The sequence below is a fragment of the Camponotus vicinus genome, unplaced genomic scaffold (genome assembly GCF_025532165.1).
Source record: "Camponotus vicinus isolate PSW18456_S1 unplaced genomic scaffold, iyCamVici1.0 SCAF_11, whole genome shotgun sequence".
Taxonomy (NCBI): Eukaryota; Metazoa; Arthropoda; class Insecta; order Hymenoptera; family Formicidae; genus Camponotus; species Camponotus vicinus.
The window spans coordinates 3329068-3341218 of record NW_028141947.1 but is presented as its reverse complement, the minus strand read 5'-3'; the positions used below and the strand labels follow the sequence as shown (position 1 = coordinate 3341218).

The following is a 12151-nucleotide window of genomic DNA, read 5'->3' as shown; positions in this document are numbered from 1 at the left end:
TCGAAATCGCACAGGGTCCCGTCCCGAGTAAAAGAGATTCGATTCTCTTACCGAAAAGGGACCGACGAGTGTAACGGCCTAGGACACTCATAGAGTTAAAGGGACCATTCTGGTCTGACCTGTGCCAGGCCCCTGACAGTGCGCTCGACCCGATCTGTACACACGCCCGCAAAGTGTGTCACCGGGTAAGTAGGTTGCGTCCTTCCAGATGGCCCGACCTTTCAAGGGTCTGGACGTAACAATATCTACTCATTCTTATTTTATATCTTCTTTAGAATAAATGCTCTCTTAAATCTATAAATTAAAACATTTTTTATTTTATATAGCTCTGGAAGAGGTGAAGGTTACGCAAGACCCACTGGTGAAGGTTACGCAAGACCATATACTGGTACAGATTATTCTACTTCAAGAGTACACTGATACGTTGCCTCTAGGACTCTTGGAAAATAAGTGAGTATGCCTAAAATTTCTACCAAATATTACAGGCGAGCAAAAGCTAGTACAGATTCTTCGATAAATTCAGTTGAATCTGATCAAGCTTTTGCTCAATATTTAAATAATAATGATTTGATAAATAATGATATGAATATTAATGAATAATTAAATTGCATTGATTTAGATAATAATTTCAATAATATTGAATTTGATAATAATATATTAGAAAGTTTAGAGAGTTCAGATGATGATACATCTAATAATGATTTTATTAATGAAAGCACTTTAAATAACGAATTATTCAATAACAAATTATTCAATAACGAATCTATTAATAATGATCATGAAAATTCCAATAATACAGCCAATAAATGTTCATTAGAATCACAACTTGCTACTTGGGCTTGGAAAAATAAAATTACTCATGTCGCACTTAACGAATTATTAGCTATTTTAAAATCTAAACATAATGAATTACCTTCGGAAGCTCGCGTATTAATGAAAACTCCTAGAAAAAATACATTAAAAATTGTTGAACCAGGACATTATTATCATTTTGGTTTAAATAATTGCATTCAAAAATTATGTTTATTTGTATCTTTACAAAATTTACATCAAATAGAAGTTTACATAAATATTGATGGTTTACCACTTTTTAAAAGTTCGAATCAGCAGTTGTGGCCAATACTATGTAGTTTAGTTGAAAATCGTAATATAGTAGGTATTGTAGGTATATATCACGGGGGAAAAAAGCCAGACGATGCAAATTTATTTTTGAAAGATTTTATTGCCGAAATAATCGATCTATCAACGCACGGTATTATAATAAATAAAGAGAACAAAAGATTTAATTATCCCTTAAAAATTAAAGATTTTATTTGCGATACTCCTGCTAAGGCGTTTATTAAATTTACGAAGGGTCATACCGGTTATTATTCATGTACAAAATGTGTTATAGAAGAGGATTATATTAACGGTAGAGTTTATTTCTTGAATTTAAATAAATTCCGCGATAGAACCGATTCCGATTTTAGATCTAAATCTCAAGAAAAACACCACATAAATTCAAAAACTTCAGATCTTCAATTAATCAAAAATTTAGATATGATTAGTGATTTTCCTGTAGAGCCGATGCACTTAATTGATTTGGGCGTTACAAAAACTTTAGTGAGCATGTGGTGCACTGGTAAACCATCAATAAAATTGTCTTATGCACAAATTGCACAAATTTCTCATTTATTAATAAATCAAATTAAAAATATTCCGTTAGAATTTAATCGTAAACCAAGATCATTAGAAGAAAGTAGAAGATGGAAAGCTACAGAATTCAGACAATTTTTATTATACACAGGTCCTGTTGTTTTAAAATCTATACTTAATCGTGATAATTATCTTAATTTTATGTCTTTAAATGTAGCTGTCATTATTTTATCATCTCAGCCTTATCATGTTAGATATTTAGATTACGCTAATTCTCTTTTTAATTATTTCATAAAAACTTATATAATTTTGTATGGCAAAGATAATTGTTCAATTAATATTCATAATTTATTACATATATGCGATGATGTAAAAAAATTTGGAATGTTACAAGAATACAGTGCCTATCCCTTTGAAAATTTTAAGCAAAAGATAAAAGGATACATTAGAAAAAAGGATAAACCATTGCAACAAATAATTAATCGTATATATGAAGAAAATTTTGTGGAATTAAGTGAAGAAAATAATCTCAATTCGAAACTTAAATTATTAAATAAACATGATAACGGTCCTTTAGATCAATTTTTGTATACTAGTCAGTGGGAAACAATAGTGTTTCCTAATTTTACTGTAAAAATAAAAAACCGAGATAATTGTTGCAGTTTAAATAATGGTGACATTGTTTTAATTAAAAATTTTGCTAGTAACTATAAAAATACAGTGATTATTGGAAATAAATATAAATCAAATAAAGATTTTTATAATGAACCATGTAAGTCTTCTGATTTGGGTATATATTTAGTAGAAAACGTTGTTAACGATCTTCAAAGTTGGAATATAAATGAAATATCGCATAAATGTATAAGATTAAATTTTAAAGATAAATTTGTTATTTTTCCCTTGCTTCATTCGATCTAATCAAATTTTATAGATTTTAAGAATTTTACTTTTATATATTAAAAAATTTTAATTTAGAATTATTTAAATGTCACTTTACAATTTATTTTTATATTTTACAATTAAAATTATTTCAGATTATATTTATTAAGATTATATTTTATAATTACAATTAATAAAAATAGAAATAAATCATTCTTTTTTTAATTTTAAATTTATGCACTTCTTAGTATTTTAAAAAATGATGAATAATGTTCCAAAGAATATTATTATAATATTCAAAAATAATTGTTTTGAGAATATATATCTGACAGTTAAATAAACTTTACAAAAAGACAAAAAATCGAGTCCCCCCTCTATTTGTTAACGGCTTGATTTCGAATATTTATAACATTTGGAATTATTAATTTGAAGTTGCGTACACACAAATTGTTAATAATTTGCAGGAAAAAATGGCGAAAGCATGGACAATTGTCATCTTTACAGATGAAAATACTGTGGAAGTAGTTCCAACGAATTGGATACAAAATAACAAGTGTTATTGGCCGTCGCTTACATCTGACAAAATGATATCTACAATAAAAAATCATGACGCACCTAATGATTCTTGGCCCTCATATCCCATCCGGCTTGTACGAAATGGAACTTTCGGTAAATACATTACTTATTGTGTTTTGATTGTATCAATTGACAAAAATCTATTTATTGCATTGTCGTAACGTTATACTTATTTTGTTCTAGCCAATTATTCCATAGCACAAGAAAAATGCCGTAAGGCAGAAAATTCGTCCGACATAAATTCTGATAGATCACTCGAAAATAAAAAAAGGGTAATGACAAAAAAAACATACGGCTCCTCATTTGAGGAGGACAGTTTATTATCATCAAATGACAATAATAATTTGCCGACAAAATTGCCGACTTTTCCACGTTTAACAAATGGTTCGTATGCATTTATTTATTTGTTACATTATAGAAATTTTGATGAAAATTAGCCATCTTATAAATCAAGAGGCATGGTAGTATCTGGCGCTATGCTTTTTTACTTTTTAAAATAAAAGTATGAAATTAAGCTTGTATTATAAATAATAAATAATAATTTAGTTAAATATAGTTAGTTATTCTTTCTAAAAAAGGTAAATTTTTACGGATAAAATGAAACAGTAGCGAACATTTTATTAATTTAAAAAACACATTTAATCATTTGGTCTTTTATCGTTTTTTCTTCCAGACACCAGTACTTCTATAAAAACAAAACCCAAAAAAAAGAGTGAAGCTACTAATAGTTTAGATAAATTACGAAATGAGAAACAAATGAACTATCACAAATGAACTATCACAATCGATTGGTAAATTGTTTTTCATAATATAAAATTATTAATCACAACTATTAATCACTTTTTACAAAATGTAAAAGCTTAAATGTATTTTTTGTAAATTTTGTAGATAACGAATCCTTGAATGATAATGATCAACTATTCACAGAACCATTGACAGAATGTAAATGTTGTCTCCAACATATAAAACACAATTGTGGTATCTATGTTATTTGCAATCGCCGAATTTGTCCATTGCCCGAATTTTTTTATCAACGCAATGTGGGTAAGCTTAAATGTCCACAACGCATTCTGGGTATTTATTTTGACCACTGAACGTTGGAGAACAACGCGTTGTGGCCGAAATAAATATCCAGAACGCATTGTGGAGCTTTAAGTTTACTCATATCGCGTCGTGATTAAAAAAATCAAGTAATAGGTAAATTCGGCGATTGTAAGTAACATATATATTTAATGTAGTTATTTTTGATAAACTTATTACTATCTTTTTATAAAATAATGAATTTATTATCATAATTACATGTTCGACAATTGATTGATAAATATATTAAACTCTTTTTTTTCAGAAAAATATTTTAAAGAAATCATTCGACAACAAAATATACTTAAAGCCAGCATGTGGCAATATACGGATTCTTTGCAAGAATTAACCACGTCTGTCAATCGTATTCTTACGAATAATAAGGTGACTCATCAAGTGGAGGAAGAAGCTTCAGTAGATATGGGCCACTATGGTGCGTCAAAACAAACCCTCACCACTCAGCCCCTGGCGCCGTGGGCGTGGCCAGGTGAAGGAGGGAGGCGTTCTGATTGGTGGAAACAATACCCCGCTTCCCGAAGTCTCGATTTTGATTGGCTTGCACCATAGTGGCCCAGAATTTGATTGGCTTGCACCATAGTGGCCCAGAGTTTGATTGGCTCGCACCATAGTGGCCCAGAGCTGTGATTGGTCGACGCCGTCTATGTCGCCGATTTATCAAATTTTTATTTCCCTACCTCCACGGTACTAGACTCGAAGAAGCAAACCTCCTCCCACTCCAGCTCTGACCCACCAGTATAGGGTTCCGAGTCAAATTCCCGTTACCTAGCCCTAGTCTCGCTACGTCTTGGCAGAACGAACCCCCCCCCCACCTACCGACTTTCGGAGGGTAGCCGGCGGTATATGTCTCGAGGAAACAATCCTTACCTCCCCACTCCGTCTCGGGGCCCGCTATGGAATATCGAAACAAGCCCCTCCGCTCGAACGGTTCATGACGCGCTTTATTGGAAAAGACAAAGTCTCAGCACGAGACAATAATTATAATTAGACTACATTGCACTACAGAGGTAAAAAGATGATGAACATGCAGATGATTGAACGCGAGGTGGGGCGTTATAAAGGAAGAAGGGAAAAGCTAAAAGTATTAAACATGAATTAAGACAAAAAATTTTCACATTTATTAATATTTTTCAAAACCAGGCATTTTTTATACAATTTTTGCTTATTATTAATATACAGAAATATATACAAAGAAGAATTATATTTATATTGTTATAAATTTTACATTTTTTCTTATGCTACTTACAATATTTATAATTCTATTTTTTAAAATAAAATCGGAAAATGCGCGACTTTTATTTAAAAAAGAAAAAGTCACCCAAGAAATAAGAATATTGTTATACCGCCGCATATCCGTATGGTAGCGAATATCTGTTATCGATAAATCTACGCTTTACTAATACCGGCGCACATATTTTTGTTTTACTTCGCGTAACAATTTCATGAAACGCCGTACGTCGAATCGCATTAAAGCGTAGATTTATCGAAGTTTCGTTATTTTCTTCTTCTTCGTTTTCTTGTGTGTCTTTTTCTCTCGCTAATAGTAGCTTTTTTATAGCATTAAAATTAATTCGTCGCGAGTTCTCGTAATTGAGAGTAATACCCTTAACTTTATAAGTTTCGTGAGTATTACCCTCCGGTGTTCGCACGATGTACGCGTAAAATTTCGAGCCCCCGGACACGAACGCCTCGATATAGCTACCACGACCGTAGCTTTCGAGTTCATCCGTCATGTCGCCTAGAAAATTTCTCGTAGGCGGCACGTATTCGTTCGAATCATCGGTGCTTATAAAAATACACGAATCCGTATCGTAATATAATACACGACGATCTAAACGTTCTAGGTACTCGTACAATTTTAAACGCGCTAGTGCAGTCGTATATGCTGCTATGACGACGTTTGTTATCGGCGAGGGAACGCAGTCGCCACGAAACATACATTACCGTCATTCACAGGTAATATGTCGGTTATCTCGTATTCGGCGCTCGTTAATAATGTCGCGAAACGTTGTTGTGTTTTTACGATTTCAGTAGTCGGCAAATTGGATCGTTGGCCGAATTTTCCCCAGAATGAATTTAAGCACAGTTTCGCAACCGAGCGTAAACCGGGATTCCGCGCGATGTTTCGCTTATCGAGAGCGATACCCTCGGTTTTTTCATATTCCCTCAAGTAACGCTCTTTTGCCTCATCGTCGTTTTCCTCGCATTCGCTCGGCCAACCACTGGCTTCCTGTTTAAGCTGCAAAAACGTATTAATATATTCGGCGAACAATCCACCTTGCCGCGACGTACGATCGTATTGGCTAACTTTATATTGCCAAATTTCGCTTACCAACGTTACGAGATAACCTTTCTCGACGGCCTTGCGTAATTCGCAGGTTACCCAGGTACCCTCGAATTCACGCTCGCTATCATTATGAGTGCACGGTGTCTGAGAAAATGTTTCGCAGCAACTACGACATAACGCGAAGAGTAATTTTCCTCGTACGCGATGCGGAAGTACGGGGTGAAATAAATCACGAGGAGGGAGTACTCTACAGCGTATGAGGCCTTCGAGCGAGTCGAAATTATAATTCGGTGACCTTCCGACTAACGCGCTACATTCATCGCCGATGTAAATTTCCGGATGACCGATCGGAAAAGCGCCCGTCTTCAATACAAACGGGTATAAAGAGCATACGTCGATGTAGCGTATTTTCTCCGTACCTGTGACTTCGTATTGAGTTGCGATATTTCCCGTACGCCCACCGAAAAACGCATCGCGAGGATCGAGCGGTGGTATTTCTACCATCGGATGCTTCGCGAGAAAATCATACATTACGCGATTGTCGCGCATTTCTTGGTCGAAGGCGCACTCCCACTTTTCCGACACTATGTATCCCCGCTGACGAAGGCGCCATGAAATTGCGAGAGTTCGTTCATATCGCGAATTTAATGTATCTCCGCGATACTCCCCCGACGAAAGCGCTTTATCGCGATTTACAGGGAAACAAGTTGGACATCCGTGCCAAAAGCAACCGTGAAATTGCAACACGTGACGCTGCGTCCTTCCCGCAACAGACGTTTCGAAATAACCATCGACGAGCGTACCCTCGATCGTGCGATATTCCCGCGGACGCCCCGCGTGATTTATACGACGATCGAGTTCGCGCTCCATCCATATCAGCTATTGTAAGGCTTTACGTGAATGATTGCTCGCGCATCTGTATCCCCCCGTAGGAATAATGCCTATCGTATCGGCTTGCAAAAAGTTTTTCCGGAAAACCGTCATGCAGGTCGAAGCAATAGTTGTACATTCCTCGAACGGGCATACATTTCCGCGATCTAGGAAAATTTTTCTAAACGCTACGCACGCTCGTCGAAGAATATCAACATCGTTACGACAATAGCGCACTATCTCGCGTTGGAAGTCGAACACGGTATTTTTTTCCCTCATTTCGGTATGCCATGTGAGAAAGCGTTCGCGCTCTTGCGATTTCATGTTATCCGGAGAATAATATTGTACATCGGGTACCGGTCCGGTAAATAAATGCGGAAAAATGCCCTTATCCTCAGTATCCTTTAGCGCGAAAGCCTTAGGTAATTCGGATAAGCGCATCGGCATATAATTAACGCTATCGATGAATTTTGTATGTCTCGCGGTTAAAAGAATAATTTTTGTGCCGTTTAAAATTACTTTCGGTTCAATATCCCTACAATTTTCAACGATATATTTCAAAATAAATTGCGCGTCGAACGCTTTCGCATTATGCGCTATACAAATTATGTGTTTAAAATATTTTACCGGACGCGTAACAAAATCTACAAACTGTTTAACCGGATCGCGTTGAAATACGAACTCTCGCACTCCGCACCAACGACACCACACGGACATGTTATTTTCCCCCACGCATGCTTTGCAAATCTGTTGCGCGATGCATGGCGTCGGAATATGTTTTTTTTATATTTCCCGTTCCTTCGACCGTCTCGTCCTGCCGTGTTTCGAAATCGTAAAATACGAAAGCCATACGTCCCTTTCCGCGTTCATATGCACGTTCGTTCTTTTCCGCGTTATCACATATGTTCCGTGCTTCTTCTTCTCTCGTGCTAGATATATCTACCTCATCCGGTACCATCGCTGATGAAGATGGCCCGGCAGAGGAAATATCGACACGTTGTCGAAGAGGTTGCATATAACACATATGATTGCGCGGTTGTTGTGAACGGCATAATTTGCAATAAGAAACGCCGCATTCGCGTTTTAAATTCGATTTAACGATACGACCGCAACTGTCGCAAAATCGCACGATGCTACAAACATTAGCGCATGTTCTACCGTCGTACGATTTGTCGCTACGATGACGCTGGAAACACCCTGCACCGTAAAATAACCGATTGCACGCGTCGCATTTTATTTCGGTGTAAGTGGAATCGCACGGCGGTACGGATAAACATCGCGGACATTTATTTAAACACCGGTGACTATTAGGCCTATCATTTCGAAAGCCTACATTACACGCTACACAATAATCGCGAGTACCAGCGGCGGCTTTTAAATTTAAAATAGGATTATAATGTTGCGAATCCTCGCAATACGCGATATTTAATCGCCGCGAGGACTCGCGTCCGAGAGAAGTGAGTATTTCGGTTCCGTTATACAACGGTTTTTCGCCACGACCGAAAGTATTAAAATTATACACAACAATCCCGATATTGTCTGCGGCGAAATAACATTGGAAACGTTCGATTTCGCGAATTCCACAACCCTCTTCCGGTATTACGACACCGGCATTTTTCGTTAATTGCAATGCACATTCGCGTTGTAACGAAGAATGCGGATATCTTATTGCGTTCCATTTCTCATGCAGCTCGCCTGTACGGATATTACCGCGCTCGCTATAAGTTTGAGATACTATGAAGGCTCGTGGGAAGCACAGGTTATCCGAATTATTAATTTCGACTATCGAACGTTTCGCGACATCCCCGCGTGTTAACGCGACGCGACCGCGACCTGAAGGCATCGAGACATTATAAACCCGAATGTTAAATTGGTCAGCGATATCGAGACCACCGGCGCTCTGTGCTAACGAACTCACGAGTCTCCAAATATCCTCATAACTCAAATCGCGAGCCGGACGAAAAGATATCCCCGCAGGACCACGCGATAAATTCGGCAAATCAAACGATAATCCTACGTAATCGCCCGGTTCGCATGAATTTAACGCATACGCGTGAATTTCGCGAAACGCGTTTTCTAACGAGTGATATATATCGACGCCTTCAGTCAACGGTCGTATCGTAAAACTCGCTTCTCTACCGATTACCCGGAATCTTCTAAATTGTCGCGCATTTTCCGATATTAAATATACAAAATTAAAATTATTATTTCCGACCTGATGGTGAAGTTGTTGCTGCTGTTGTTGTTGCTGTTGTTGATGTTGTTGTTGCTGCTGGTACTCATGCTCCTCTTCCTCCTCGTCCTCTTCACCCTTCTCAGTCTCGGATGAAATATTTTCCGAGCGGAATAACTCGGCTACCTCGCCCTCAGTCTCCTCCTCCACCGCTTCTTCTTCTTCTTCCTCATTGCTGCGGGAGAGCGCTGAATTTTGTTCGCCGTCAACACCACCTCCGTATTGCACTGTTAAAAATAAAAAACCGTATAAATTATAAAATACTATTTTTATTATTTTTATTATTTTAATATTTTTATACTCGAATGTAATCCGTACTATGAATGTTAATACAACGAAATAACTCACCTTTTTAGCAATATTCGTTGTTTTTTATTTCGTTACTAATATTCCGGGGAATAGCTAACCCCCTGCGACGAGTTTCTAAAGAAAAATTAAGAATTTGTTAGATTAAATTCGAGCATAAAAATATACCGAGAAATAAATTAATAAAGTTACCTTCTCTGGAGGGAGCGTATACATTTTCCTCTTCTTCTTCATACCCCTCTTCTTCCTCTCTCTCTGTCTCTTCTTCTTCTTCTTCTTCTTCTACCACTATCACTTCTTCCTCTTCCTGCACTTCTTCTGCTTCCTCGGTCTCCTCTGTCTCTTCTTCATTAATCTCCACTCTCTCGCGCTCCTCCTCCATCTCTCGCGGAAATTCTAATAATATTTTAAGATTTGAATATTTAATATTATAGAAACAAAATTTAAAAAAAGTTTTAAAAATACTTTTATATTCGGATTTTCGTTTTAGTATATATTTTACATCAACATCATCTTACCTGGTGAGAACACTTTGCTATCGGGGCTGCTGACTGCGTATGCGATGTCGGTAGCGTCATCGTTCATGTTTTCCTCGCCGTCGTCGTCATCGTCAAGAACGACAACGGGAATCGCCGGATTTTCCTCGAGTAATCGCGGTCTTCCTGAAATGTAGAATATTTTTTATTAGTATTAATTATTATTTTTATTACTACCGAACAATTTATCTGAGAAAAATTAGCACTCGTTTTTATTACGTGCAAACTTACGTGAAGGACCTGCCTCGGGTTCTTCCTCAGCGCGGCGTCTACGCAAAGGTCGCACCGACGCTGTTCTCGCGGGATTATTGTTTCCTGCGATTAATTAGTAATTAAATATTTAACTTTATAATCGCGATTTTTCGTATTTTTTCATCGAAAGTAAAAATAAATAAAATAAGTAAAATAATTACCCGTCGACCGGATCCTGCTGTAGTTTTGGAGTAGGTAGGTTACATGTCCACCTACATCTTCTTCTTCGTATTTCTCGTCTTCTCTGAAGGCTCTTCGTGCACTAATTATTTCGCCGACAATATTTAGCAATTTCGCGTCGCCGCCGAAATGCCCCAATTTATATAAAATTGCAAGCATTGTATCGGAGTAGGCACACGCGAAACTCGTAAATACACTATAATTATGTTCACTTGTTTCCGCTAAATTGGAAATATAGCTCGCGAAATTTATCTTTGGAGATAAATTCGCAGCCAATTTTACACAACTTGATATCAAATTTTTATTACACGCCATTTCTTTTTCCTCAAAGGAATAACACGCGAGCGAAAATCGTACAAGTTTCCTCGGGCGAAGAAAATCTCGAAAATGCCTATATTCGGTTAAAGGTTGTCCATTTTATATATTTTGTTCCCCACTCGAAAAAGGAAAACCAAACAAATCTTTATCGCCGCTCGGAGAACTTCGAAAAAAAATGTAGAAGTTTGAAATTTCTTGTAGTCATACCGTATTGTAATTATATTTTTCATTGTAGCACGAATAATCTATTTTTGATTTCTTATTTTGTTTTTCGAAAAAGCAACTAACGCCAAGCATTTTTCTAATTACCCTAATTAAGTATTGGTATACGTATATGATTTCTTAAAAACTAAGCGTAATAAAAAAAATTTGTAATTATTTTATTTGTCAAAGATTTTTATTATGCGTTGACCATAGCTATTACACGAGTAGAATAAATTTTTAAAATCATTTGTTTCTTTATAAGAAAAAATACTCGTTTAATGCTAATAATAATAATAATAATAATAATACACGACGTGTTGCTGCGTGTTCGCAGTAAAGGACAGAAGGAGATATTGGGAGATATATTGAAAACGTAGTAAAAAAAGTACTCTGTGAGTTTTTTTTAAGAAAAACTTGATATTTATTATTACATTTTATCGACGTATATTTATTGGTTTTCATAAAATTTTCGTTTCTGTAAAATCGTACGAGAAATTTCATTAAATTTAAGCGAAAGTATCTCTACAAATACAATGCTGAAATATACATCTAAAAATGTTAAATTATTAATTTGAGTTCGGACACTTTGTTCGATTTCTTCATAATTTCCTTTAATTGTGAGTTTTATAATTTCACAATCTATGTACGATGAGGGAAGTTTTAATTCTATTTCGTTTATTATATAGTTAGCACATGTATTGACAGTATCAACGATATTAATTAATTGCGACAAATGCGTATCTACGCATTTTATAATATTTTCCAAGCCGAGGAAAG

The 12151-nt window shown here is 36.1% G+C and overlaps 1 protein-coding gene and 1 long non-coding RNA gene across 2 annotated transcripts in view; both read left to right on the top strand.

The window, feature by feature from the left end:
- Window positions 1-12151, top strand: part of LOC145961764 (uncharacterized) — an 86367-nt gene that overhangs the window by 29588 nt on the left and 44628 nt on the right. The window lies entirely within an intron of this gene.
- LOC145961697 (uncharacterized) lies at window positions 2985-4737 on the top strand. The gene is made up of 4 exons (XM_083082140.1): window positions 2985-3183; window positions 3274-3474; window positions 3979-4134; window positions 4436-4737. Exons 1-4 carry the CDS (start codon window positions 2985-2987, stop codon window positions 4735-4737), a joined length of 858 nt encoding a protein of 285 aa, XP_082938266.1.

Coding starts and splice junctions, on each gene's coding strand:
- LOC145961697 (XM_083082140.1), top strand. CDS start 2,985: ATGGCGAAAGCATGGACAATTGTCATCTTTACAGATGAAAATACTGTG. Junction 3,184..3,273: donor TGTACGAAATGGAACTTTCG/GTAAATACATTA, acceptor ATTTTGTTCTAG/CCAATTATTCCATAGCACAA. Junction 4,135..4,435: donor TTTTTATCAACGCAATGTGG/GTAAGCTTAAAT, acceptor CTTTTTTTTCAG/AAAAATATTTTAAAGAAATC.